The sequence below is a fragment of the Empidonax traillii genome, unplaced genomic scaffold (assembly GCF_003031625.1).
Source record: "Empidonax traillii isolate 1590-97213 ecotype Southwest subspecies unplaced genomic scaffold, ASM303162v1 scaffold1005:size266651, whole genome shotgun sequence".
NCBI lineage: Eukaryota > Metazoa > Chordata > Aves > Passeriformes > Tyrannidae > Empidonax > Empidonax traillii.
In genome coordinates this window covers 106,976-134,853 of record NW_020956198.1, presented here as the reverse complement: position 1 = coordinate 134,853, position 27,878 = coordinate 106,976, and the positions used below count along the sequence as shown (strand labels likewise).

Genomic DNA, 27,878 nt, shown 5'->3' with positions numbered 1-27,878 from the left:
CCCATGGAGGGGCAGCTGTGCCCATGCAGCCCATGGGGGTCAGTGGGGGTGCAGAGACCCTCCTGCAGCCCGTGGAGGAGCCCACACCTGAGCAGGTGGATGCTCAGAAGGGGTTTGTGAACCGGTGGGAAACCCTTGCTGGAGCAGGATCCTGGCAGGGACCTGCAGAGCCGTGGAGAGAGGAGCCCATGTTGGAGCAGGTTTCCTGGACTTGTGACCCACGTTGGAGCAGCCTGTGCCTGAAGGACTGCACCCTGGGGAAGAGTGACCCACGTTGCAGCAGTTCGTGGAGAACTGTCGCCTGTGGGATGGGCTCACGCTGGGGTAGTTCATGGAGGACTGTCTCCCATGGGATAGACCCCATGCTGGAGCAAGGGGAGGAATCCTCTCCCTGTGCAGCATCAGGAACACGTGATGATCACGCTGTAACCCCCATTCCCTCTCTCCCTGCGCTGCTGGAGGGGAGGAGGTAGAGCTGGGAAGGAGGGAGAGGTGGGAGGAAGGTGTTTCTAAGATTTATTTTACTTCTCATTATCCTGCTCTGATTTTGTTAGTAATAAATCCAGTTAATATCCCCAGCTGACTCCGTTTTGCCCGTGGTGGTGCTCAGTGAGTGATCTCTCCCGCACCTTATCTCATGAACCTTTGTTATATTTTTTCTCTCCCCTGTCCAGTTGCGGAGCGATGGAGCGGCTTTGGTGGATGCCTGGCGTCCAGCCGGGCTCAACCCACTGGGCTCACAGAGGAGCAGGGAGCAGGGTTTGCTCTTGCAGACAAAAGCCAGTTTATCGGGATGGTTGCATGAGGCAGCACACGGGTGGAGGATCAGATCCTCTGATCAGATCCTACGAGTTGCAAAGGTCCTCGTAGCAGCATCTTCAGCTGGAGCAGGAGAGACTCCCCAAGCTTTCACGCCCCAGTCCTGCCCAGCCAGCTCCTGGATCTGTAGTTATTGATAATCTTGAAATACCTACACAACATCTCCAAACTCTCTTAAATAGATCTGTTCCTCTGTTGCAAACCGCCTGTGCAGTTTGGGTGATGCTGTAGCAGGAACTGACTGGGCAGGCCGTGGGAACAGAATCAGAGCATCATTTAGGTTGGAAAAGACCACTGAGTCCAACCCAACCATCATCCATCAAATGCTCTCTCCCTGCCCACAGGGGAGCTATGGGGAGCCCTGGAGGGTTTCCCAGTGGTCCTGGAGGGTTTCTAGGTTTCTCAGCCTGTTGTTATGCTAAAGGGACACTTGCCTGTCCTGACTGCTCCATTCTCAAAGCTGGCTTTGGCATTGCACAAATTAAGGCCAAAAAATGGTGCTGTGCAGGGTCAGGAAATCCAGCCTTGCCTGCCTGACTTGGGGTGAGGGGAGGGACAGAGCCTGGGATCCCAAGAGGGAGGGTGGTGGTGGGAGAGGGCATCTCAGTGCAGGGACAGGAGGAGTGCTGGCCCTGGAAAGTGAGCAGCTCAGGTTTGGAGGAGCAGGGAAGGTACAGAGAGCAACACTTTAGATATCTAGCCCGGGGCATTCCTTGCCTGGGCAGGACACTTGGCTGCCCCCTTTGCGTCATTCCTCAGCCACCAGCAAAAGTGGATCATGGGTATGGACCACAGCCAAGAGATTGAGGTTCAGGCAGAGAATTTCCAAGAGCCACGGGCTGGTGCAAGTCCTCATGGGAACATGTGAGATAACCAAGGAGCAAAAGCCACAGGCAGTCCGGGTGAGAGCAGTGCAGCCAAGGACAGAGCAGCATGGCAGGGCTCCGTGTCCACTCCCTTCTGGTCACTGGGGCCAACCGGGGCATCGGCCTGGGGCTCATCCAGCACTTCCTGAAGATGCCAAACCCACCCCAGTGGGTCTTTGCAGGCTGTCGGGACCCCAAGGGACAGCGAGCACAGGTGAGGCTGGGCTGGGAGGCAGTGGCTGTGCTGGGGGAGGGAGCACTCGGTGCCGTGGTGGAGATTGGAGCAGGGGAGGGGGTTTGCAAGGGGCTGAGCTGTGGCTGGGCACCCACAGCACAGGGCAGCTGGGCTGGGACACCCTGGGAGCAGCTGTGCATGGGATGTTTGAAGGGAACAGTGGCACATGGCACATGCAGGAGGCACAGAGCCCCATGTGATGGGAGCAGGACAGCTGGAGCAGGGCGTTGGGCACAAAGCAGTGCAGGGATGGAGCCAGAAGGACATGGGCTTTGCCTGAGAAAAGCTGAGCCTCTGCACAGCCCCTCCTGCCTCTCGGTGCCCACACAGTGCCCTCTCTTGCAGGAGTTACAGAAATTGGCCTCCAAGCACCCCAACCTGGTCATCCTCCCACTCGGTAGGTGCTCCGAGGTGGGGAACCTTTGCCCCAGTTCCTCTGGCGAGTGCCCAAGCACTGGGCACACCCTGGCATTCCCTGTGCTGGGAGGGAGCCGTGCCAGTGGGCTGGTGCTTGTGGCTGGGGCCATCGGGCACTGCCAGCGCTCCTGCCCACGAGCAGCCCTGAAGGCACGTCCCTGGGGGAACACAGGACACCCCAAACTCCCACAGGGACACTGACCCCCCCTATGTCGGCTCTGCAGAAGTTGCCAACCCCACCAGCATCAAGGCAGCCGCAGCCAGAGTTGGGGAGCACCTGGGGGGCTCTGGGCTGAACCTTCTCATCAACAATGCTGGAATCGCCAAGATCACCAAGATTGAAAATGAGACACTGGAGGACATGACCGAGATTTACACCACCAACACGGTTGGGCCTCTGCTGATGGGCCAGGTGAGACCCTCACCCAAGCTGGGCTGTCCTGGGGGAGCGGGAAGGTCTGGTGGGAGGGGGTCCTGCTTCCACTCTAGAGCCTGATGGGCTCTCAGCTGATGAGAAGCTCATGGAGCCATGGGCTGGAGCTCAGGAGCTGGAGCCTGGCAGGCTGGGGCAGTGGGGAGAGGAGAGAGAATGTTCTGCTGCCAGTGCCAATGCTGCCCACTGTGGAAGGAGCTGGTCCTCTTCCCTGTGCCACATCCACATCTCTTCCTCCTCACAGGCATTCCTGCCCTTGCTGAAGAAGGCTGCCCAGGGGAGCCCAGGCTCAGGGCTGAGCTGCAGCAAGGCAGCCATCGTCAACATGTCCAGCATTGGTGGCTCCATCACTAATCCCTTTGGTTGGGAACTGATGCAAGTCACCTCGTACCGCTGCAGCAAGGTACTGTCACACCGTGCTGGGGACAGATTTGCTTCCCCTGCCCTGCCACAGCCGCAGGTCCCCTTGCTGCCTCCCTTCCCCTCCCACCACCATCCCTGCCCTGTGTCCCCACAGGCTGCTCTGAACATGCTGACCAGGTGCCAGTCCCTGGCATACAAGGAGCACGGCATCTTCTGTGTTGCTCTCCACCCTGGCTGGGTGCAAACTGACATGGGCAGCTCTGCTGGATACCCGGTAGGAATTTCACCAAGGCGGGTCCATCAGAGCCCCTGTGCTGATTTTCCAGGAGTGGAAGTTGCTGCCGTGATTCCCTGTGCACAACTTCCCATCCTGCCTGATCCCTGCCAGGGCAGCTCTCCCTGTCCTGGTCCCGGGTGCTGGGTGCCCCCATCCCCTCGGTTCCCTGTTCAGCCCCTCTGCCTGGGGTTGTCAGGTTTCCCCTCGCCCTGGAGTGGCTCCTTGCCCTGGCTCCAGCTGCTCCAGGGCCCTCAGCCTGGCCTGGGGGCATGGGCTGCCTCTCCCCCTTTGCCCCACAGCCCCCTGTGACGGTGGATGACAGCGTGAAAGGGATGCTGAAGGTGCTCTCCTCCCTCTCCGAGAAGGACACCGGCACCTTCCTGGACTGGGAAGGGAAGGTCGTGCCCTGGTGAAATGCCGGTTCAGGATCCTGGCAGCCATGAGGACCTTTGCTGCTGCTCCCACCTGCCCCACAACCTCAATAAACCCTTGTCAAGAGCTCCCAGCTCTGCTGTGTGTTGCCAGCTCATGGGGTGGCCCCTTCCCCATTGCCCCACTCCTCATCCCACAGCTGCCACCGGACCCATGGCTGTCATTGCACCCCCACGAGTGACAACATGCAGGTCCCATAGCACTGTAACCACCCTCTGGAGACTTCTCCTGCAGGAGGCACTGGAGGAGCCAGGGCAGAGGCCCTCTCATGGAGTAGAAAGGTCTTCTGAACACCTGCAGGGCTGGCTTTCCCCCTGTCCAGCTGCAGGGCACCCCAGGGCTGTGCTCAGCGTGGGCTGCCCAAGGGGCTGAGGGTCACAGGGACCAGCTGGCCTCTCCCCTCAGCTGGGGGATACCTGGTCACAGGTGGGACAGACGGACACACAGCACTTGGGAAGTGCAAAAGGAGCATGTGCCGGGCTCAGGTGGAGAGTTTGAGGCTGAGTATGTGGAGACAGAGCAGAGAGACATCAGCTCCCAGAGTTTACAGAAGTTGGGAGTACAGAGAGACTGCAGGGTCATACAGGGGGTGGGGAAGGGGAGAGAAGCTGCTTCCCAATCCCTTCCCCTCTCCTTCACAGCCCGGGGTGGGCTGAGGACAAGCAGGGTGACCACTCAGAGGGGTGAGCCGGCAAGCAGGAGGCTGTGGCGTGGGCAAGAGGCACCATCCATCTGTCCATCACCAGGGCAGGCGGTTTCCTTCCCAGTCGAGGAAGGCTCCGGAGGCGTCCTGCGAGAGGCTGCCCAGCACGGTCAGGATGCCCCGCACGCTCTGCTCCACCCTCAGCGGTGCCTGCAGAAGGGGACAAGGCACAGCGCCACTGCCAGGGGCTGTGATCAGCACAGAGAACAGCTCTTGGGCAGAGGAGAGGGTGTGCAGCCTGGGAGCAGCACCCACGGTGCTCATGGGCACGTTTTTCCTTGCTGCCACCTCTCTGTTCTCCAGGCGGGGGGGGAACACGGGGCTGGATGTGCTGCTTGCTCTGACCCAGGAGATGGTCCTGGCAACCCACACAACATCTCCCAAGTGCCCCTGCCCTTCCCAAGATATGGGGATACAGTGTGGGTTCTCCTGTCCCTTCCCTGCACAGCCCATACCTTCTCGGTGCCCATGTCAGTCTTCACCCAGCCAGGATGGATGGCCACGCACAGGATCCCCTTGTCCTGGAGGTCCACAGCCAAGCACCTTGTCACCATGTTCTGGGCAGCCTGGAAGAGGCACAGCCCTGCCAGCACCACCTGGGGCGTGGGTGGGCAGGAGGGGGCATATTTGGCAGCCAGAAAATGGCTGTGGAGGTGGGAAATGGGACTTGGCCCCTGGGCAAAGCATCAGCACAAGCTGCCTGAAAGGCTCAGTCCCGGCTGCTGCTGTGCGGGTCTCTGTGCTGATGCCTGGGAGAACCAGGCAGGGGGTGGGTGAGCGGGGCAGGGGGTGCCCCCATGGGCTTCCCCCCTCCTCGGGCACCGTGCACGGCAGAGCATCCCCAGCACCTCCCCTGGCACCTCACCTTGCTGGCACGGTACGGGTACATGGGGGCCTCTGGCACCCCGAGGCACAGCCCGATGGATGCCAGTTTGGTAGAGATGTTGATGACGGCGGCCCTGCTGCAGCTCAGCCCCTCCTTCCCTGCGCCCTTCGCCGCCTGCTCCAGGAGCGGCACAAATTCCTGAGGCAAACACACTGTTAAGGTGTGACAAGCCCCCAGCTTGAGGACTGCCCTGGGGGGGCTATGCCAAGGATGAGCAGCTGGACAGACACCCCCAGCAGGAGGGCAGGGGATGGGGAGAATGCCCCAAGGAGTGGCCCAGCTCCAGCCTTTCCCCTCCCCAGGGAAGGAGCGAGCTGGCACAGCCAGCCTGGGGCGGGCAGGAGCTCCAGCTGGGGAGGAACAAAGCGAGGGAGATGTTGGGGCTGGGCTGCTCTGCTGAGCTCCTCTGGGTGGGCAGGGGAGACCCATGGAGGTGGCCTTATTCCCATCAGGGAACAATCTCCCCCCGAGCAGGAGAAACCCAAAAAGTTCCACGTGTACCTTGGTAACCTGCAGTGGCCCAACCACGTTGGTGGCAAACACGGCGAGCATCTCCCGGGAGTCCAGGGAGCGCAGCGTGGCGTGTGAGGCGACCCCTGCGTTGTTGATGAGCAGGTTCAAGCCCTGGTCCTTCAGGTGAGACCCCACAGCCCCCACGGCCCCTCGGATGCTGGGCAGGTTCACTGTGTCTGCCAGGGCAAAAAGCAAAGCGGAGGAGAGCCCTCGCAGGTCACACAGCACTCACTGGAGACTGCGCTGTGGCTGGAATGGCTCTCCCTATACCAGCATCACCCAGAAAGGACACAGCAGGTTTAGCAGGTCAGGTCATCAAGCACATTGTAAACTATTTGCAGCCTCAGAGAAATTAAACCTCAATTCAACCCATTCTGGCTGTATGGGGGCTACTGGTAGGAAAAACTTGCTGCACTTGCTTTCTGTATTCGCTTTCTGTACTCAAGGAGTTTATGATTGCAGAAGAGGTGCTTGGTCTTTGCACACTGAGACTCCCAAATTTATTTCCACTGGATGGGCACATTTTAAGGACAGACACCATCTTTGGGGAAACAACCAAACCATGCTCTTCAAGCCCTTCTGCACTTCACAGCAGCTATAGGGGCTGTTAACATAGAGGGGATTACTGGATTAGATGCAAATCCTTTCTGGTTTATACCACTCTGACCAATCATTTTGAGTTACCTTTGCCTTTTTAAACAATTTGTGCTTAAATTGGTCTTCCACAGAACAACTTCCCACAGTTTTGCAGCCCTTTGTATGCAAAAAATCCATCCTTTTTCCTATCCTTTGCCTTCTGTTTAGATTTTTATTTGTTTCCTGTTGTTACTCACGAGGATTTGGAGCTCACGGATGAGTTAAGGTGAGTACAAGTAATAAAAGATTTGGGATGTAACCTGCAGGATTTGGTTGCAGGCCCTGAGTCTGAACTTCCTCATCCCTACTGGCAAAATTGTGGGGACAATCCCTCTTAAGCAACCAGAAACAACTGAAACTGGGCTAACAGGGATAAGCATCCCCAGTGCTTTCCTCTTTGCTCAAATATTGGGATGGTTTTGAGATTCTGCCACGCTTTTATTGCAGGATTTTTTGGCTGAGGCAATAAAAAATGGTATTTTTTTAGCTTTGTGTTCAGCTTTCGGGGTTGCTTCTTGGGATTCGTGTCCCCCCAGGTGCTCACCCACTGAAGTGGTTGTTGTTTGTTTAAAAGGGTCATTTAAACACCTTCAGGATCTGAAATGGAAGGGTCAAGCCAACATTAAACTTTATATATTGCCTTTTAATACCTCAACTGAGCCCTTAAGAACCCTGAATATTCAAGCGTATGGGCATGTTGAAGTGTGCCCTTGCTCCCTTTGCACATTTTTGTGCCCATTTTTTTTTGCAGATGCCAATCTGATGAGCCTGCTGGGAGGGGGCGACCGCAGGGCTGGATTCCTCTTTTTTTGCAACACTTTGGCCCCTGAGCTGTGTTCCCATTCTCATGCTTAGGCAAGAGGGACTTAGCAGAGGTTTCCAAGGCTGAAGACTCCCTTCTTGGAGTATTTCACGCACTGACAAGCAGCAGAACCATCCTTTTTCCTGGCATTTTTAACTAGCCTGGTGGTAAGCAAGTGTGTGAGTGGCATGGGACTTGTGTCCACCTTGCCTTGTGCAGCACAGACCTTTGTAGAGGTGCCCTGAAAACATCTGAGGGGAATGCGAGGGGATGGAGAGGGCATGGCCAGCTGCAGGGCACATCACAGAGAGCTTTGGAGTGACTTCTCCTAAAATGATCGGATGAAGTTCAAGGCTCTCCCGCCACTGTGAGGGGTCTTTTGGTCACTCGGTGAATGATTAACTGCTCTGTTTGGATTAGCTGAGTCACTGCTCGGAGGGGCCAAGCACGTGGGACAAGCATGTCTCTAGTTCTAAGACACCAAATTTGTCTAAGGGACAAACTTTTGTCTCCTTAGAAGAAATGAGATGAGGATGAGAAAGAAAGAAAGAGAACAAAAACAAGTGACAGATCTTCCACACTTCGGAGTTACTTTTTAACTCCTTTCTGAGAAGTCCATCCCTGTTACTGGTTTGGAGACAACCTTTCCTTAAGATGGAGCAAGACAGACTGAAGCAGCTTCTCTTAAAAAAAAACCATAACATTTTGCTGCTGTTGATTCTTCAGAGTTTTTTTAGCTTATTTTGGGACTTCATTGATAGTCTGGGGTTTGGGTGTATGTCTTTCAGTAAAGGTTGCTTATGTAGTGGTCAGTCATTTGAGATGTCCCTTTTAATGCTGGCCATGCTTTGGTGAGCTAAATAAGCATGCCCTTCCCATTAGGTACTGCCAGTTGGGGCTCACAGATCATTTATTTTTCATTACAGAGAAGCTGTTTTACTTTAATAATCTACTTAATAGCAAGAGAGAGACTTGCTGCCTGTTTGTAATAAAGCCTGACTTCAGGAATGTCTCATTTGCTAAGAAATGCTAAAAAACCTGAACTTTGAAAACTCGAACTTTTCAGGTGTTTTCAAACAAATAAATAGGTAGGTAGGTAGGTAGAGACTGATACAGCCTGTGCATGGCCTTTATTCGGTTTTCTTATTACTGGCTACTTAGGAACCATCCAGTAGATTTGCTTGCTGTGCCCTGCCTTCCTCTGCTTTGTGACCCATGTGTCCCAGCCCAAAACTTGGCCACTGTATTTAGCATCTTTGGGAAGAGATGCCTTTCCCATGAAACTTGCTCAGCTGAGGTGTCCAGACCCACCTGTACCTCCTCCGAAGCCAGTTTGACTGCCCCAACCAGAGGACAGCTTCGCTTGGAGTGAGTGGATCCCTCCCCACGGATCCCTCCCCGCCTGGCAGGGCTAGAGCTTCCTGGCCAAGCTGCCCCTGGTCCCATTCCCGAAGCCAGCAGAGGACTGGAAGCAATGCTGGGTGAAAGGAGAAAGATTGCTCCATACCTAGCTGGACCAGTTTGATGCTGGGGTGCTGGGCAGCTAATTCTTTCAGGGCCTGGAAAAGTGATGGAGCAGGCAGGTTAGAAGTCACTGGCAGCACGGCCAGGTGTCCCACCCCTGCTCCCAGGTCAACGAGCCAGGCTGGTTTTGCTCTTTTGGGGGAAGTGTGTGGGGCCATTCCCAGTGGATGGGGTAGGGCAGCATCCCCACAGCCAGCAGGAGAACGGTGCTGCTGGGCTTAGGCACTGCCCACCATCCTGAGTGATCCCAGCATGGAGAAGGGATTGGCTGGCCATTGTCACAGCCAGGAGTGAGTGTTGAAAATATGTCTGCCTCTCCAGCCTCATCCCACCCGGCTACATCATGCACTGCCTTATCCAGGGAACGTGGGGGAGTTATGAGACCCTCCCCCCCCCCAAAGCACTCCTGCCCCCACTGCTGGGCAACCCAGCCAGGTCCAGAGCCAGCGGGGAGCTCTCAGGGCTGCGGGGACCGTGGATTCCCTCTGCCCACCTGGCTCAGGACCATCCCCGTGCCCTGTGCCCACACTGACCTTCCCTCTCGGACCCTCGGGGTCGCGGCAGGTGGCAAAGATGTGCTGGGGGGGCCGGGGGCTGGCGGCGAGCTGCCGCACGAGCTCCAGCCCGATGCCCCGGTTGGAGCCCGTCACCAGGACGCTCCGAGCCAGCGCAGCCATCCCCGCAGCCTCCGCGCCGGGCGGTGACACATGGCAGGATTGCCGCCTGCTCGGCGTGAAGAGGAGCCAGGCACAGCCCAGGGTGTGGCTCTGGGCGCCCACGGGGACGGGGACAGTGCCAGCACCAGCCCTGGCCCCTCGCCTGCCCCAAACAGCGCCAGGGTCCCAGGAGGATCGAGAGGTCTCAGGTGTTTTGGCAGGTGGGGCTGCGTGTCTCCTGCATTACCCAGATTCCCACCACTTCACTCCTCTAAAACCCCAGATCCCAGGGTCTCTGTAACAGCAGAAGGGTCCACCTCTTCCACAGGTTTGGAAGAGCACCACTAGGAAGAGGAAAACAGGTTCAAATCTGACTGTGGCCGGCAATCTCCCAGTTTGGAGAGTGTGTTTGGGTTGGTTGAACCCTGGTGTGCTAATCCAAAGCCCAGCCTAGAAAGCACAGGGAGGGAATTTTGAACACTTTCCCTCTGAGCACCCCATCCAGGACCAGCAGGGAAGGACCCCCAGCTTCCTGCTGACCCAACCACTGGCTGCTGGGACTCCAACCTCACAACCATCACCTTCCTCCTTTGCTGGAGGAGAATGCTGGATGCCTATCAGCCCAAGAGGTGCCTGTAAAGTAAAGGCTCCTGCAGCCCAAACCAGCCTTGGGTCATGGATTTTTAGGATGTGGAAGTGCTAAAAGAAGCAAAGACCCGCCATGTAGAGAGCCTCAGTTGAAACAGAAGAATTGGGGCAACCCGAATGTGAGGAGGGAGAGGGAAGAAAAAGAGGAAAGTCATGGGGATGGGTCCATCCCATCTGGATGCGCCCAGTGGGACACACCTGTTGCTCAGCCTCGCAGAGGAGCCAGAACTGTCTATTCCCTGGGTATTGAGTGGTTCCACATTTGGTGGTTCCACCAAAGAAATACACGGAAGGAAGTGAAGGGGCCCCCAGTTTGGAAGACGAGCTTTCAGGTGACACAGAGCGTGGAGGGGAGAAAGCAGTGACGTTTCCTTCCATCGTAGAGGCCAGACTATGGCCCCCATGAGAGCTAAGCGTGCTGGGTGTGGATTTGGGTGGTGTTGGAGTCGGACCTGCTGTAGCAGACGTTCTTGAGGGTGTAATCACCTGTGCAAGCAATCGCACCGCACAGACTTGCCTGCTCCTGCTGCTATCTGCCAGCAGCATCCAGAGCAGAGCTCCCATTAGGAACCAATAAGACTGGAGTTTCCTCTTTTCCTTCCAGGCTCCTCGGGAAGGAGACAAAAGAAACAAGTGGAGAGGGCTGCAAGACCAGGGATGGTGGGAATGGCTGTGCTAAGCACGGGAGGAAAGCACCAAGTGACCTTTGGAAAGGGCTGATGGATGGCGGCCAAGGAGAGCAGCGCAGGCACGCTCATGGCTCGGGAATCACAGCCCGGGGAAAGAAAGGATTCCCTGGGGAAGAGATTCTCTCTTCATGTGAGCAGCCAAGGCTTCAGGCAGGGCGTGGGGCTGTGCTGGGTGGCCAAGGCTCTTGGTGCAGCACCTCACTGTCATTGTTGCAAAACGTGGAATGTGTCAGGATTATCTCAAGTCAGGGTGTTCTTTGATGTAAGATTTTTGTATACTTTCAAGCCTAATCAGCGAGAAAGGAGGGCTAATCAGTGGAACAGGCAGCAGCCAGCATCGCTTCCTCAAGGACGTTTTGTAACCAATACGCTTTAGGGATGACATTGCTAACTTGGCAAAATACTCAAGGTCCGTGTGTCCTAAAGCTGAACTATCTTCATTATAATACTAAAAATCACACCTATAGGTCAAAAGGACCTGCCCAGGGTCCCCAGGTGAAGACCCTTCCCCTGAGCACGTGCGGAATTTACCTGTGGTTGTGTGATTTGTAGGGGAATGACTAATCAATCTTAATAGAGGGGACAGTGAAAAGCTACTTTACCCCTTGCAAAGTCACTAACTCAGAATTTGCGTGTAAATAACGGCACGCGTGGAAGGTCCAGTGGGGCGCACTGGACTTTGTGGAACACCACCAAGCACCCAGGCTGGGGCAGCTCTGAAATCAGTAATCAGTGTCTCAATCTCAATCTCTCTCAATCTCTCAATCTCTCTCTCTTCTCGTGTGCCAATACTGGCTCGTTGCACACGGGGGAAACCAAACCCGATTTTTGTGGGTGACCCACAGGGCGGGCACCCCTAAAATGGCGGCGCCCACAGCAGCCTCAGCCCGGCCGCGTCACGTGACCACCGTGTTCCCGCCATTGCATCAGCCGGCGGCGGGCCCGCCCCGCCGGTAGGGAGGCGGGGCTTGCGCGGAGCGACAGCGCCGGCAGCCAATGGGAGGCGTCCCCGCGGCGAAGGGGCGGGGCTCGGCGCGCGCTGCGGCGGCCGGCGGTGAGGGGCGAGGGGCGGCGGCGGCCGCGCAGGTACGGCCTGAGGGACACGGGGGATCCGCACCCCGGGTTTGGCCGCCACGGCCCGCCCGGGAATCCCCGCGCCCAGGGGAGAAGGGCAGGAGGGAGGGTAATGGGGGAGGATGGTGGCGGTGGCGGTGGCGGCGCCGCTGGTCGCGCCCCAGCCGGGCCCGCGGAGGGGGTGGCGGGCCCCGCGGGGGGATGGCGGGCCCCGCGGGGGGATGGCGGGCCCCGCGCTTCCCCCGCCCCTCCTCGGGCACTGGAGAGCGAGCAGTGTCCGGGCAGACCCCTTGGTCGGCCCTGTGCGCGGTCCTTCCCTCCTCGGGTCGTTCCCTCCTCCAGCGTCGAGGTTGGGCTCGATGATCCTTAAGGAGTTTTCCAACCTCCTTAATTCTGTGATTCAATGAACTGCTCCCAGGCTCTGCTCCCATGGGGGATCCCCTTCCCTCCGCGCCGCAGCAGGCTGCTGGGAGCTCGCCCCATCCCCCCCGCTCTGTATCTGCATTGCGCTCCGCTGACAGGGACAGCTCTGTGCTGCCCTGCAGGCTGTCACTGCCTCTGGGGTGCCTGGGGGGATGTGGGTCCTCCCGGGAAAGGCTTCCGGGAATCCCTGGAGCTGTCACTGCTTCAAGCAGGGAGGGTGGACAAGGTGATATTCAGGGGTCATTTTCGAACTTGGCTCTTCTGTGGTTTAATTATAGAATCACAGAATGGTTTGGGTTGGAACAGACCTTAAAGCTCATCAAGTTCTACCCTCCTGCCATGGGCAAGGACACCTTCCACTAGACCAGGTTGCTCCAAGCCCCATCCAGCCTGGCCTTGAACACTTCCAGGGATGGAGCATCCACAGCTTCTCTGGGCAACCTGTGCCAGGGCCTCACCACCCTCACCAAGAAGAATCTAACCTAAATCTCTCCTTTTACAGTTTAAAACTGTTCTCCCTTGTCCTGTCACTATCTGCCCATGTGAAAAGTTGCTCTTTCTCTTTTTTATAAGCCCTCTTCAGATACTGGAAGACTGCAGTGAGGTCTCCCCACTCTCTGCATTTAGTCACCTTGAGTACTTTGATAACTTGGCAGTTGTCCCCTCCATCCATGTCCCCAGCAACACAAACCCAACATACTAAGTTCAGTATCCACGTGAATTTGCAATTTTAAACCCATGCGTTTTCAAAGAACAGGTAACTTGATGCAGAGCCCCGAAATCAGGGAGGTTGGGGGAGAGGAGGTTTGGGGTTGGGCCAGCACTCTTTGGGGCATGGTTGAACTGAGGAGTCAGCGAGTACCTACTGTGGGGGGACCCTTTCAGGAGATGGAGACAGTGATCCTCAGTGTTCAGAGTGAGCTAACAGCACGTCAGAGCCTTGCTTGTTGTTGTTTCTTCAGACTGCACCGAGGCCTTGCCGCTTCCCTGCCGCTCGCTTTGGACAGCGGTGACTTGCAGGCTCGGGATGGAGGCCACGCTCACCGCCAGCCAGATCCGGCAGCGCTTCATCGACTTCTTCAAGGAAAACAAGCACACCTATGTGCACTCATCTTCTACCATCCCCCTGGACGACCCCACGCTGCTCTTTGCCAATGCTGGTATGAACCAGGTAGGTTTCCCACCCTGGCACTGCGGTCCTTACGAACGTATCCTGTTGGCGGCATTTTTTGTGTGGAAAATTGTTATTTTCTCCTTCTTCCATCTGGCCACAATGAGGTGGTTGGTGTGTCTGGTTGAGTCCTCTCTGCCCTCACAGAATTGGCAAGAGCACTGGAAGAGAGGTCCCTGTGATGGGAGCTCTGCCAGTCTCCCTTCCTTGACCCTTTGTACCACAGTCGGTCCTGGCACAAATGACTACTGGCATCTTTAAAGAGTGTTTGGGACTGACCTCCTGGCAAGGGCTGTGCTGCAGATCAGCACCCAGTTTTTATGGTTTGGCAGCTGGGAATCTGACAGCTTCCAGTCCCTTTGGAAGTTCCAGGGTTTGGTGGAACATGTGTGTGTGTGAGTGCTGAGTTCTGGGCAGTGCTTGCAGCCTTGCCACAGGCAGGAGCAGCAGGTTTGTTTCTGAAAGGTCACTGACATTGTCACACAGATGACACACACTGCCTTGCTGTTGCTTGCAACATTTGGAAGCGGGCTCTGAGTGCTTTTCTGAGTTGCCCTTTTTTCTCTCCTCTCAGTTCAAACCCATCTTCCTCAACACTATCGACCCCTCGCACCCGCTCGCTAAACTGAGCAGAGCCACCAACACTCAGAAGTGCATCCGAGCAGGGGGCAAACACAACGACCTGGACGACGTGGGGAAAGATGTGTACCACCACACCTTCTTTGAGATGCTGGGGTCCTGGTCCTTTGGGGATTACTTCAAGGTAAAGCAGGCTGGCTGAATCTCTGGCACAAATTTATCTCTGTGAGCTCAGCACAGCGGTTGCCAAGAGGAAAGAGAATATTTTGGCACAGAGGTGCGTGTGGCTCCTCTGGGATGAGGTTGGAAGCTGCCCCAACCCTGCAGAATGATTTGAGATTAATTACTTAAGGTTTACAAAGCTGATTAAATTAACTCTGCTAGTGTGGAGTCCTCAGACAGAGGTTTTTGGGGTTGTCCTGGAGCTGTGGGGAGTTGCATGTGCTGTGCAACTATGGTGGACCTTGAAACAGGGGTGATCATACAGTGATGATGTCCTTTCCCAAGCTTCTTGATAGGGTAGTGCTCAAAGTCAGAAGGAGGATGTTAACAGAAAACAACAGCAGAATTAAAAGGCTTTTTGGAGGCAGTGAACATGCTAGGAGTTTACTTGGCTGCATCAGGGAAGTCCTTTGAGATGTTTCTTGTGCCCTGTTCACTGCATATATTCATTTGCCTCTTATGTGAAAGGTGGGAAAGTTGTTTGGTTTTTACCTGCTGGTGTCTACAGTGGCCAGTACTTCGGATGTTGAAGAGAAGCTGTCTTTGCACTCACTTGCTGACCTCATCTTTCCTTCTGCAGGAGCTCGCTTGTAAACTGGCACTGGAACTTCTCACCAAGGAGTTTGGCATTCCTGCTGAAAGACTCTACGTCACTTACTTTGGGGGAAATGAGGCTGCAGGGCTGCAGCCAGACCTGGAGTGCAAGCAGATCTGGTTGGATTTGGGGTAAGACCTTTCAGTGAGGAAGGTGAATGTTTTGATGAGCAGCAATAGTAATTTGTTTGGCTTGGATATTAGGAAAAATTCTTCACAGAAACAGAAGAGGCTGCCTAGGAAAGTGGTGGAGTCACCATCCCTGCAGGGACTCAAAAGCTGTGTAGCTGTGGCACTTGGGACATTGTCTAGTGGTGGGCTTGGCAGTGCTGGGGTAACAGTTGGATTTGATCTGGAAGGTCTTTTCCAGCCTAAATGTTTCTGCGACACTGTGATGGCATCTGTTACGTGGCAAAACACATCACATGTGGCAGGATGTTTTAGCAAAATTGAAGTGTCACAAATAGTGTTTGCAGGGTGGTGGAGCTTTGAAACCGAAGGGAAGTACTGGTATTAGATACAAGAGAGAGCTTGGGAGCTCTGGTTTCAGAATCTCTGGTGTAAAGCTTAACAGGTGCCTCATTGGGTCAGATGGATGGGCTGTACTGCCCTGTGTGCTGCTGCTGACAGCATTTGAGAAGATCATGGAATCCTAGAACCATGGAATGGTTAGGTTTGGAAGGGACCTTACAGCTCATCCTGTTCCAACACCCTTGCCACGGGCAGGGACACCTTCCACTATCCCAGGTTGCTCCAAGACCCATCCAACCTGGCCTTGGGCACTTCCAGGGATGGAGCAGCCACAGCTTCTCCAAGCAACCTGTGCCAGGGCCTCCCCACCCTCCCAGGGAAGAATTTCTTACCAATGTGTGGTCTAAATGTGTCCTCTTTGAGTTTAAAGCCCTTTTCCTTTCACTACACGCCCTTCTAAAGCCAGAGTTCCTCTCCAGATTTCTCGTAGCCCTCTTTTGGTACTGAAAGGTTTCATCAAGGTGATCCCAGAGCCTTCTTTCCAGGCTGAACAATCCCAGTTCTCTCAGCCTTTCCTTATAGGTGACATGCTCCATCCCATCCCTGTCTCCTTGCTGGTGGCCTCACTGAGGTGTTGTGTAAGCCTCTGCCTCCAACTGGGACAGGTGCCAGTGTTCACTTGATCCCCCTCAGCAGTGATCCCGAGGCTTAGGCTCTAAGAATTCATCGTCTCATCCAGGGAATTAGTGAGCTGAGGTTTCTCTGGTCTAGCCCTTAGTCTGGGGAATTCTTGCCTTGCTGTTAGTCTCTGCTGTTCAGTAAGTTTCTTGTTGCAGGCTGGCTGAGGGCAGGATTCTGCCTGGCAATATGAAGGATAACTTTTGGGAAATGGGAGACACAGGCCCCTGTGGCCCTTGCAGCGAGATCCACTACGACCGGATCGGGGACAGAGATGCTTCGCACCTGGTCAATCAGGATGACCCCAACGTCCTGGAGATCTGGAACCTGGTGTTCATACAGTTCAACAGGTGAGCCAGACCTGCTTCCAGCCCCTGGCTTGCTCACCATTCCCAGGGGTCCAGGAGCTGTGCATATTGTGATGCTCTGTCCCCTGGCCCACCTGTACAGAAGGAATCAGTCACGCTGCCTTTGGGAACAAACTGGAAGTATTTTTTCCCGTTTATCTACCAGGAATTCAGTAAGGAATAAGTGCCATCCTGCTCTGGGTCTGAGTTGTCACTGATGGTCTTGTTAATTGTGTTTTATCACAGTTATCCTTTGTGTGGCTTGTGTATGGGCTCGTGTCATCAATCTGATGGAACCAAATTTCATGGAGATGAGGAGAGAGATGGGGTTCCCCCTGCAGAGCCCCCATCCATAACAACTCATCTTTCTTTGGCAGGGAAGCTGATGGGACACTGAAACCCCTTCCTAAGAAAAGTATCGATACTGGGATGGGCCTGGAGAGGCTGGTCTCTGTCCTGCAGAACAAGATGTCCAACTATGACACTGACCTTTTCCTTCCTTACTTTGAAGCTATCCAGAAGGTAGGAACTGGAATCTGATCCAGCTGTATCCTTTCGCTGAATCCCTGGGGAGATGCCTGGGGCTGGTCAGACGGGGCGGTCTCTGCTTTCCCAGCTGCTCTGAGCCCCACAGGTTTGTGCTTTGCTGAGGAAATTCGGGCTGTAATGCCATGCAGAGCCCGCAGCTTCCCACCTTCCCTGGCTTCACTGGGTCACCTCTTTCCAGAGGAGTCTTCCTCCTCTGTGGCTGCCGGCAGTGGGGTGGGCTTGGCTCCTGAGGCCCTTCCCTGTCTTTCCCTGTCTTTCTGCCATGCTGCTGGCCCCCAGTGTCTGTAATCATCCCCCTTTGCCCACTGCCTTCCCCTCTCTGCTCAGGGCACAGGTGCCAGGCCGTACCAGGGGCAGGTGGGGGCTGAGGATGCTGACGGAATAGACATGGCCTACCGCGTGCTGGCCGACCACGCCCGGACCATCACCCTGGCCCTCTCGGATGGGGGCAGGCCTGACAACACTGGCAGAGGGTAAGAAGGAGCTGCTGCAGTGCTGCCACTGCCGTTCTGTTCAGCACAGCTTCCCTGTGGGCTCTGGGATCTCCTGTGTCTCTGGCATTAAAGCAGTGGGGAGCAGAGTGTGCGCTCAGGAGATTTAACACTTGAATCCCTGTAGTAAGGTCAGCCCAAAACGCCACAGCACAAAGGTCTGAGGGTTCTTGTGAGCACCAGTGCTGCTGTGCCAGCCCCTGGAAAGGATCACTGCGGGCAGACAGGCACAAAGCCCTGCTTGGTGCAGTCTTGCTGTTAAAAAGCAAGGAAGTTTGGGCTGAGGGGGCTGTGCTGTGGGTGCCACTGGACTCACAGCAAGCACAGAGTGACTCTGGGTCAGAGAGCTGGGGCCTGGCACCTCACCCGTGCCTTGCTGCTGCTATGAGCAGCTGCTGTGGGAAAAGAACCCTGTGTTCTTGGTCCTGGGAGGGGGTGCTGGTGGGTGGATGCTGGTGGAGCCCTGAGAAGAACTCAGAGGTGTAACGTTTGCGTGGGGGCTCTGCTGTTCCCTAGGTATGTGCTGAGGCGGATTCTCCGACGAGCCGTGCGCTACTCCCACGAGAAGCTCAATGCCCCCAAGGGTTTCTTTGCTACTCTGGTTGATGTGGTGGTGCAGTCACTGGTAAGTTCTTCTCCTGCTCCTCTGTATCTGCTGAAGAGTTAGTTCCTCTGCTGAGGTGTGTGGATCTCCGTGCTGAAGGGCTCATCCTCTTGGGTCTGCAGGGAGATGCCTTTCCTGAGCTGAAGAAAGACCCAGATATGGTGAAGGACATTATCAATGAAGAAGAGGATCAGTTCCTGAAAACACTGAGCAGAGGACGTCGCATCCTGGACAGGAAGATCCAGAGCCTGGGGGACAGTAAAGTCATCCCTGGTAAGGCTGTGACTTCTGTCTGGATGCAGCAAAAGGCATTTATTATTTGGGATCACATCAGGGCTCCACTGGGCTGGGAACTTTGAGGTGGTGGAAGGTATGGGACAGAGTTGGAGTTAAAAGACATCTCTCAGAGCTGAGCCACCTGTCTCTCCTCTGGTCTGTGTTCACCTGCTCAGGTCTCTGAGCTGCCCAGAGCCCTGTGCTGTCAGGGAGGAGCCTTTTGGATGGTCTGTTCTCCAGACCTGTTTGCTGTCCTGCCGTAACACAGAGCCAGCTGGGTGGGACAGAGCCAGTGGGAGAGCAGGGAAGGGAGCAGTGTATTTTGGAACATGAGAGCTGACTGCTCTGCCCTGTCTCTGCAGGTGACACTGCCTGGCTGCTGTATGACACCTACGGTTTTCCTGCGGATCTCACTGGGCTGATTGCAGAGGAGAAGGGCCTCGTTGTGGACATGGAGGGCTTTGAGGAAGAGCGGAAAAATGCACAGGTAGGTAACAGCTCCAGGGGAAGATGGGCCCTGAGTGGACAGGGAGGATTCCCTTCCTTGCAGTTTGCAGTCACAAGTTGCTCCTTTCTTACTGAGTCTGCTCACACCCCACGTGCCCCAGTGTCCCGTGGGAAACACCGGGACAATGGCAGTTGTTGTAGGACATGTCTTTTCTGTACAGCTGGGGTTGGTTTCTCTCACTAGCAGAGCGTGGGGCCTTGAGCTCAGCCTTCAGACAGAGATAGTGGAGCCCTCACAGCACTTACCTGCTGGCCTGTTCTGGTTGGGGAAGTTACTCCCTGTCTGAGTGTCCAGGCAGGTTTGCAGCCTGAGTGCCTCTCTCAGCACGTTTGCTGCAGCAGCGGGGAGTGGCATCGACCAGCTGGGTACTTGCCTTGCCCTCGCTGGGCTCAGGCCCACTTGGTCTGCATGCTGGAACTGCCTTCTGAAGCCAGAAAAGACAGGAGCGTTCCAGGTGCTGGCACAAAGCTTCCCAGGACAGAGCTCTAAACCACAGAGCTCTCAGGGGTGCGGGTGAGATGTGCAGCTAGGCTGGTGTGCGTTGGCTGGAGCTGAGGGGGGTTTTCTCAGACCTTAGTGCTTGTCATTGGCAGCTCAAATCCCAGGGCAAGGGAGCTGGAGGGGAGGACCTCCTCATGCTGGACATCTATGCCATCGAAGAGCTAAGGGCCCAAGGGCTGGAGGTGACCGATGACTCGCCAAAATACAGCTATGCTTCGGATGCCAGCGGTACCTATGGTATGAAAAACCTTCTCAGAATCATCTACTGCTGCTGAACCTTCCCTGGCATGTACCTCAAAGAGATCCCCTCTGGGCTCACCTTTCCTTGGGACATGGAGGTGGGAGTGGAAAGGTGTGCAGGTGAATAGCCTGCCTGTTACAAAGCAGGGAAAGGGAAGGACAGACTGTTGTTTTTTTCCAAGTTAAGGGCATCCCTGTTCCCTGCAGCTTTGTGTCTCCACACTCCTATGTCGGTGTTTGTCAGCTGTTGCTGCTTTGCCACTGCTGCAGGAGGCTGCAGTTTCTTCTTGGCCTGTTAGGGGGCTCTTGGCTCGTTTGCTGTGGCTCTTCTTGCTAATTCTTTGATTTGGTGGAGATTGAGGAGGCTGCAGGCTCACAGCCATGCGTGCTTCTGACTTTTCACTGCACAGATGTGGAAGACAGTGACAGCCCCTGCCTTGGAGGGCACTGAATGAAATTCCCAGCTCACTGTTACTTTACTCCTTTCTCCTTACCCTCTGCAAATGTGGTAGCTACCACGATCTGCAGTAGCTGGGAGATGCTGCCGTGAAGTTCCCCTCCCATGTGGTGTCTGCAAGGTTTTCCTATTTTACTGACGCTGCCTGTCCTCCTGGTGACAGATTTCGGGAGCCTGGTGGCCACAGTGAAAGCCATCCGCAGGGAGAAGAAGTTTGTGGAGGAGGTATCCACTGGCCAGGAGTGTGGGATTGTGCTGGACCGGACCTGCTTCTACGCCGAGCAGGGTGGGCAGATCTATGACCAGGGCTACATGGTCAAGGATGACGACAGCAGGGAGGATGTGAGTGGGCCTGAGAGCCTTTTGCTAGATTCACTCTGACCCCCAGGGCCTGGGCAGAGGGGGAGAAGGGGCCAAGCAAGCTCCAGCAATTTCCCATCTGTGTCAGATGTCGGGCATTGCCCAGGTTTCCTTTCTGGGGGTACAGCATGGCACGGATGTGCTGGAGTTTTGTTCCCCTTGCTTCTCAGGGAAGTGGACTCTCTGCTGCTGTTGCCTTTGGTGGTGGTGCTGGGATTGCCCAAGGGCAGTGCTCTCAAGCCATGATGGGGAGCTGAGGTGGAGAGCTCTTTCTGTGCCCCACCTTCATTCACTTCTCTGCTTTGCTGTGTGCTGTGCCTGGGGACACTCGTCTTTCTCCAGCACACACCCTCTCTGGCTCTCAGCTGGGACCTTTCCAGTGGCAGCTCAGACCTCTGGCTAGATGATTTGTCTCCCCTTGGCCTCTTGCCCTGCTCACATGGGGCATTTCCCTCTTTGTACAGAAAACAGAATTCACTGTGAAGAACGTGCAGGTCCGAGGAGGCTACGTGCTCCACATAGGAACTCTGTATGGGAGCTTGAAAGTGGGAGATCAGGTCCACCTGTCTATTGATGAGGTAAGACATGGTGCAACACATGGGCTTGACTCTTTTCCCTGGATTTTGTCTCCTTCCTTTTCATCAGTGCCACTCTGAGGGCCTGATGTTTGAGACCTGCCCTCCCTGCAGCACACGATCAAGTTTGACGCCTGGCTTCCTCCTACCAGGAGGCAGACCTGGTCTGTCCTTGTCCTCCCTCCACACAGGGGATTGCCAGGGAAAAACCTTGCACAAATTTGGTGGGGAACGCCCTGCTCCCTTAGCTAAAGCTCCAGGGCAGCAAGTGTGGTCAGTTGTTTTCTGGTCTCCTGAGCTGGTTTAGGGTTCTGTTGGAGGGCATCAGCCTACCCTTCACCTGCTGGAGGCTGTGGTGGCTCCTCAGTGCAGGGACCCACCTAACAGGGGCTTTCCCTCCCTCAGGCCAGGCGGAGGCCGGTCATGAGCAACCACACGGCCACCCACATCCTCAACTTCGCTCTGCGCTCGGTGCTGGGCGAGGCCGACCAGAGGGGGTCCCTGGTGGCACCGGACAGGCTGCGCTTCGACTTCACGGCCAAGGGAGCCCTGTCCACCCAGGAAATCAAGCAAGTCGAAGGGATTGCCAACCAGATGATCGAGGAGTCAAAGGTGGGTGCGGCTGACAGGTTGTACACCCGGAGCCCGGCTTTTGGATGATCTGGGGTGCTGGGAGTTTGGCGTGCAGGAGTCTTCTGTGCACAGCCTGGCATCGCCTCAGAGGGTTCTGAGCAAGAAAACACCATGTAGATTGTTCTGTTCGTTGGTCCCAGGCCCTCTCTAGGGTTGGAGTGTTCCCATTAGCTAAAAGAGCCAGGAAGTTTGGCAGAGAAGTTTTGCAGGCCTGGCTGGATTTACAGCATACACCCAGACAACCCAGTGATGCGTCACCCGTGGCGAGAGAGCTGCTCTGTCTGGTGCCAGGCCTGTGTCAGAGCAGACCCTGGAGGACACTATGCTGTGCTCAGGAGCCTGTGCTTGGAACCATTTGCACGTACAGTAGCACAGGGAGTCTGAACAGGTGGTATGGGGAGTTTTGAACATGGGACATGTGCCAGTGCCTTTGGAATCCTTGCAGCTCAGCAAACCCCAGCTTGGGTGAGGCACAAGGCTTCACTTTTAGCATCTTCCAGAGAAAGTCAGGGTTCCCAGGGAATGTGGGTCGTCAGAGCTGATAGGACCTGCTCTTACCCACATCCCTTTCCTGTCCTCTGCAGACTGTGTATGCCAAGGACTGTCCTCTCGCAGCAGCCAAAGCTATCCAAGGACTGCGGGCAGTTTTTGACGAGACCTACCCCGATCCCGTCCGTGTGGTCTCGATTGGCATCCCTGTGGAGGAGCTGCTGGCTGACCCCTCTGGCCCTGGGGGCTCCATCACCTCAATTGAGTTCTGTGGAGGCACGTGAGTATCTGGAGAGGCCAGGGAAGGCTGATAAGGAGTCCCTGCGGAGCCCGGTCCCTGCTGGGAGTGCTGTGGGTACGTGCAGGGCACAGCCAGGGCAGAGCTGGAGGTGGTGGTGATAATGCCTTTGCATTTCCACTCCTCAGTCAATCCATTTTTAAAATCAGGCTGTAACTGCCTGTATTGCCCTGCCTACAGGCAGGGTCTCTGGCAGTGCTGGGAGCACAGCCCTTGCCACCCTTTCCTCGCTCGTTTGCTTTTTGCAGCTTGATTGGGTTTTCTGCCTGTCCCCACACTTGCTGCATCTCCCTGGCAAGGTGGTTGTCTTGTTTCTGTCCTGATTCCTGCTGAGATGAGAGCTGGACTTCTAACTCTCTCCTGTGGGTCTGTCTGGGTTCTTTCCAAAGGCACTTGCAGAACTCCAGCCACGCTGGCCCCTTTGTGATTGTTTCAGAAGAAGCCATTGCTAAAGGCATTCGGAGGATAGTTGCAGTCACCGGGGCTGAAGCTCGGAAGGTAAGGGGAGGCAGGAGAGATCCTCTGAAACTCCCACATAATAACCCAATGCCAGACTTCCTTTTGTTTGAATTTGCACAGTATCCCTGTCAGCACCAGGGAGAATTGTCTGAGGGACTCAGGGAAAAGGGTACTGCTGTTGGCAGAGGCTGGGCTGGAGGCCCCTGCTGTGCTACAGTCAGAGAGAGCAGGGAAGAAGGGGAGAAGTCTCGGCTGTAGGTGTTGTATCAGTGTGGCAGGCTCTGGGAATAGAAGAATAGGTTGCTTAGCAGAATGGGCTGCAGATGTAGAGCTCTCAGCAGCTGGCAAGGCTGGCAGGAGAGTGGTGAAGTCTGAGAACCCAGTCCTCTGCTGCTGGGCTAGCAGATCCTGGGCTCGCTTGGGCTGGTGCTTCCCAGAGTGGGAGAAAGGGGTTTGTAGGGGAGATAGTTTCCATTGTTGAGGATCTTTCTTTTGCTTCTGGCAAAGAAAGAGTCCTGGGGCCTCTCTGCCAGCATCACACCCTGCTTCTGGTCAAGTGCTGCCTGCTTTGGCTCTGTCTTCTGGAGGAGTTACTCAGCTCCATCCTGGGGCGCGCCATCATTCCTCACCCCTTCTCACCCTGGGGTGGTCAAGAGCCCAGCCTGCTCAATCTTCCTGCATGATTTAACCTGGATTGTTTTCTGCTAGGCCCTCAGGAAAGTCGACAGCCTCAGGAAACTGCTGTCAGCCCTGGAGGCCAAGGTGAAGGTCCAGACAGCTCCCAACAAGGATGTGCAGAAGGAGATCGCGGATCTCGGTGAGGTGAGGATGGTAGCAGTGCTCTGCCTCCCCAGTGTGAATGGGACCTTGATTGCCAGCACTGGGTTGCATTAATGGGGTCCATATTCACCTTCCTGCTCCTGTCTGGCAGCCCTGAATCCCATGGGTGCTACAACCAGCACCTCCTGACTGGGTTGTTGGCCCTGGGAGAGGAGCGGGGCTTATGGGGCTCTGCTGGTTGAGGCACTGAGGTTCGTGAGGTGCAGCATCTCCTGTGGTTGCTGGTACCTTTAACCCTCTCCACCTGCTCTTTTGCAGACTCTGGCCACTGCTGTTATCCCACAGTGGCAGAAGGATGAGCTGAGAGAGGCTGTTAAAGCACTCAAGAAAGTTATGGATGACCTGGACCGTGCAAGTAAAGCCGACATCCAGAAACGGGTGAGCCCTGGGCTGGAATAAAGGATAGCGTGGGAGGGCTGCAGGGCTGTGGGTGTGTTAGGGGACCTTGGGGGCCTCTGTACCTGCAGGGGAAGCTCTGCCTGTGTGGTTCTTGTGTCCATACACACTGTGGGTGCTCTAGTGTCTGACCGCTGTTGTCCCCAGGTGCTGGAGAAGACCAAGCAAGTCATTGAGAGTCACCCTAATCAGCCATGGGTCATCATGGAAATGGAAAATGGAGCCTCAGCAAAGGTATGGGGAAGGCCTGATTTCTCCTCAACAACCTTCCTTGTGCCTGAGGAACAGCTGGGTGGTCTCTGCTCACTCGGGAAGGCAGTGCAGTCCCACAGAGCTGTCTTTCTTCAGACCTGCCATACCTGAGGAGGGGAATGGACTGCTGGGGCATTCTCTGCATCCCACCTCCTGTGCTAACACATGAGTTTGCAGGGGTGGGTGGGGTCTTGACCACTTGCTGAGCTTCCGGACCTGGTGGTGGATAGGAACCCCAACAGAAGTGCCATTGTGTCCCTCAGCAGTCCCAACACTGAAATGCAGGCTTAAGGGGACTCAGAACTGCAGCTCCTCCGAGCAGTGGAAGTCATGATGTTTGTGGCCCCTGCAGATCAGTTGTCCTGGGCTGGGGATGTGGACAGGGTCGGGCAGAGAACTGCCCCCCAGCTCCTGGGCACTGTCAGCTACAGCCAGGGCTGAATCTGCTCCTTCCCTCCTCCACACACAAGTTTCTTTCCAGGGAGTTTCTATTGGAATAACTGCTCCCTCGTGTGCACTGTGCCGCAGTGCTGAGCCCAGCAAGTGCCAGGCAGCAGGGACTGATCGTGCCTGGGGCTGGACCGCTCTGGTTTTAACGCCCTGTTGAAATTTCCGCTCCGGGAGTCTTGGAGCTGATCCTGCCCTCTCTCTGTGGCCCTCTCCATCACCATGGTGCCCACGCTCACAGTGGGTGCCATGGCAGAGTTCTCCCTGGCAGAAGGGTGCATCCCAGGGGATGGCAGTGCTGGCAGCCTGGGGAGCTGCGTGTTCCCAATCCACCCAGAGCAGCGCTGCTTTGCTTGCCAGAGGACCTGCTCTGTGCTGCATCGCGCTGTCTGTGTGAACAAGGGATGATGCTCTCCTTGGGAATAGCGGGAGGCATGGCAGTGTCCCCGTTTCTTCCCGTGTGCCTGCTGTGTCTGTTAACCCTTGCAGCCTCTTCATGCTGTTTTTTGAGTTCTCCTGAGTCGCTTTGGAACAGCTGCTCCCTCCTGCTGGGGGCAGCTTTCTACCCTGCAGCCAGTACACTTGGGAATGGTTCACTCTGGGGCAAGTTCTGCCGGTTCCTGGATAACCAAAGGTGGAGAAATAAAGGTGCTTTCTCCTTCCTGCCTCGGGACACAGCCGGGGCTTGTGTCACCTGCCAAGGCTTCTACACTGTGAAGGATGTGAAGATGGATTGTGTTGGGGAGGAGTAGCACAGCAAGGTGCTGCTGGCTGGTTTTGTGCCAGTCTGGATCCCTGAGTTCTCCGTGGGTGCCATGGGGGCTGGAGGTGAGCTGGGTGTGAGTGCAGGGAAGATGTGCTGCAGTAATTTTTTTCTCTTACAGGCCCTGAATGAATCTCTGAAGCTCTTCAAGACTAACTCCCCCCAGACTGCTGCCATGCTCTTCGCTGTGGATAATGAAGCTGGCAGGATCACCTGCCTGTGTCAGGTACCCCAGGTAATGCTGAGACTCTGTATCTGCCTCTCCCTGAGCCTTCCTGGAGATGCAGCCTCCAGACAGGAACTATCTAGTTCCAGAGCCACAACCTTCATGCTCTGGCATATCACCAGGCTACAGAAGTGTGGGGAAAGGGTTGTGCTGTGCAAATGGGGAAGAAGGGTCAGATCTTAACATGGTGGGAGGCATGGGGCAGGGAGACAGCTGCTCTTCCCTCAGTGCTGACCAGTGGTTCTTTTCTCTCTTTCCCTGCCCAGGAGACTGCAAATAAGGGCCTGAAGGCCAGCCAGTGGGTGCAGGAGGTGTCTGGCTTGATGGACGGTAAAGGCGGTGGGAAGGACATCTCTGCACAGGCAACGGGCAAGAACGTGGGCTGCCTGCAGGAAGCCTTGAAACTGGCCACGGACTTTGCTAGGCTCCGGCTGGGGGAGCTGAAGAACTGACCGAAGGGGGGGTCCCCGGCCCCCTTTTCCTCCTGTCTGTCCCCTGCGCGGTTTTCCTGTCAATAAAGGTTCCCTGCCCTGCTCGCCGCGGCCCTGCTGTGCTGGGGGAGCGAGATGGGAGGGGAGGGAAGGGGATGGGATCCTCCTCCTCCTGCCCGTCACAGCCCGTGCCCGTCCCCGCCTCCTCGCCGTCCCCGCCCCGTGCCCGCCCGCCGCCGCCGACCATGCCGCTGGATCACCGCCGCCTGTGCGGCCCGGAGGAGTCGCAGCCGCCCGCTCTGTGGGCAGCGCTCGCGGCCGAGGATGAGGACGAGGAGGGTGCGGGGGCCGCGCCGCGGGACCCCTGCTCCCTGCGGCCGCTGTTCGCGCGGGCCGGGCTGCTGAGCCAGGCGCAGGGCTCGGCCTACGTGGAGCTGGGCAGCGGCACCAAGGTGCTCTGCGCCGCCTGGGGCCCGCGGGAGGCGGCCGAGCCCGGCCCGGGCCGGTTGCTGTGCGAGTTCCGCCGGGCGCCCTTCGCGGGCCGCGGGGCGCGGGGCCGGCCGGGCGGGCTGGCGGAGCGGGAGGCGGAGCGGGAGGCGGCGGCGGCGCTGCGGGAGGCGCTGGAGCCGGCGGTGCGGCTGGGCCGGTACCCGCGGGCCCGCCTGGCGGTCAGCGCGCTGCTGCTGCAGGACGGGGGCTCGGCGCTGGCCGCCGCCGTCAGCGCCGCCGCCCTGGCGCTGGCGGATGCCGGCGTGGAGATGTTCGACCTGGCCGTGGGCTGCGCGCTCTGCCGCCCGCCCGCCTCCACCGCCGCCCCCGCCGCCTCATGGATGCTGCAGCCCGCGGAGCCCGAGGAGCGCCGCGCCGCCGCCCGCCTCACGCTCGCCCTGCTGCCCGCCCTCAACCAGGTGTCGGCCGTGCTGGGCGGCGGACAGGGCGGCCCCCCCGAGGACTGGGCGCAGGCCCTGCGGCTCGGCCTGGACGGCTGCCACCGGCAGTACCCGGTGCTGCGGCAGAGCCTCCTGCGGGCCGCCCAGCGCCGCGATGCTGCTGCTGCTGCTGCTGCTGCAGCCGCTGCCTCTGTGGCCTGAGCGCCCCTGAGACCCGGGTGCCCCGGTGTGGGCACGGGATCGTCACCCAGAGCTGCCGGATACCCCTGGAGCCTGCCTGATCCGCGCCTCGCTGTTGGGGATTGAAATAAGTTTACTTTCAGAACATTAGGAGTTTGTTAAGTTTAATTATAACTACTGGAGACCACCACGGATCCACCCTGTTCCACACCTCATGCTGCCAGAGACCCTGGACCCAGCCTGTTCCATGCCTCGTGCTTCTGGAGACCCTCCTGAGCCAGCCCTTGTGCTGCCATAGACCCCGCGGTGCTGCTCACACAGCTGAAGGCCCAGGAACTCTGATGAAGGACACTGGAGTTTCCCCCCACACACCACTGGAGAGCCCCAAAAAGCGTATCTGAGGAGTCGCTGCATGGCAGAACATTCCTAACTGGCACCACAGGGCCCAAACAAGCCTGGTGTGCTGCTGGACCACCCCAAGTACTGCTGGCACTGCGGGACCCCCACGTCTCACCTTGGAGTGGTCCTGGCACCAGGCTGAGACCCTCACGCTGA

The 27,878-nt window shown here is 56.6% G+C and overlaps 4 protein-coding genes across 4 annotated transcripts; 3 read left to right on the top strand and 1 right to left on the bottom strand.

The window, feature by feature from the left end:
- The first annotated feature begins 1,485 nt into the window (after positions 1-1,485).
- LOC114068158 (C-factor-like) lies at positions 1,486-3,910 on the top strand. Its single transcript, XM_027904072.1, has 6 exons — positions 1,486-1,899; positions 2,266-2,317; positions 2,562-2,749; positions 3,015-3,173; positions 3,288-3,407; positions 3,710-3,910. Exons 1-6 carry the CDS (start codon positions 1,753-1,755, stop codon positions 3,821-3,823), a joined length of 780 nt encoding a protein of 259 aa, XP_027759873.1. The 5' UTR covers positions 1,486-1,752; the 3' UTR covers positions 3,824-3,910.
- A 629-nt stretch (positions 3,911-4,539) lies between these two features.
- On the bottom strand, positions 4,540-10,968 carry LOC114068143 (uncharacterized oxidoreductase C663.09c-like). Its single transcript, XM_027904034.1, is given in 8 exon segments — positions 4,540-4,695; positions 5,001-5,111; positions 5,411-5,569; positions 5,933-6,120; positions 8,890-8,941; positions 9,440-9,651; positions 9,654-9,823; positions 10,907-10,968. Coding segments are annotated over 8 exon segments (1,068 nt in total). The 3' UTR covers positions 4,540-4,581.
- A 972-nt stretch (positions 10,969-11,940) lies between these two features.
- On the top strand, positions 11,941-26,358 carry AARS (alanyl-tRNA synthetase). Its single transcript, XM_027904036.1, has 21 exons — positions 11,941-11,985; positions 13,359-13,567; positions 14,142-14,330; positions 14,949-15,094; positions 16,270-16,461; positions 16,836-16,980; positions 17,335-17,480; positions 18,015-18,123; positions 18,225-18,375; positions 18,741-18,865; positions 19,480-19,624; positions 20,248-20,426; positions 20,909-21,022; positions 21,425-21,631; positions 22,237-22,421; positions 22,829-22,937; positions 23,607-23,720; positions 23,997-24,116; positions 24,282-24,368; positions 25,718-25,831; positions 26,089-26,358. Exons 2-21 carry the CDS (start codon positions 13,424-13,426, stop codon positions 26,272-26,274), a joined length of 2,907 nt encoding a protein of 968 aa, XP_027759837.1. The 5' UTR covers positions 11,941-11,985; positions 13,359-13,423; the 3' UTR covers positions 26,275-26,358.
- Positions 26,359-26,485: 127 nt separating this feature from the next.
- Positions 26,486-27,390, top strand: EXOSC6 (exosome component 6). The gene has a single exon (XM_027904043.1). It carries the CDS (start codon positions 26,499-26,501, stop codon positions 27,342-27,344), a length of 846 nt encoding a protein of 281 aa, XP_027759844.1. The 5' UTR covers positions 26,486-26,498; the 3' UTR covers positions 27,345-27,390.
- The last annotated feature ends 488 nt before the right edge of the window (positions 27,391-27,878 follow it).

Coding starts and splice junctions, on each gene's coding strand:
- AARS (XM_027904036.1), top strand. CDS start 13,424: ATGGAGGCCACGCTCACCGCCAGCCAGATCCGGCAGCGCTTCATCGAC. Junction 13,568..14,141: donor CCAATGCTGGTATGAACCAG/GTAGGTTTCCCA, acceptor CTCTCCTCTCAG/TTCAAACCCATCTTCCTCAA. Junction 21,632..22,236: donor AGATGATCGAGGAGTCAAAG/GTGGGTGCGGCT, acceptor TGTCCTCTGCAG/ACTGTGTATGCCAAGGACTG.
- LOC114068158 (XM_027904072.1), top strand. CDS start 1,753: ATGGCAGGGCTCCGTGTCCACTCCCTTCTGGTCACTGGGGCCAACCGG. Junction 1,900..2,265: donor CCAAGGGACAGCGAGCACAG/GTGAGGCTGGGC, acceptor CCTCTCTTGCAG/GAGTTACAGAAATTGGCCTC. Junction 3,174..3,287: donor CCTCGTACCGCTGCAGCAAG/GTACTGTCACAC, acceptor GTGTCCCCACAG/GCTGCTCTGAACATGCTGAC.
- EXOSC6 (XM_027904043.1), top strand. CDS start 26,499: ATGCCGCTGGATCACCGCCGCCTGTGCGGCCCGGAGGAGTCGCAGCCG.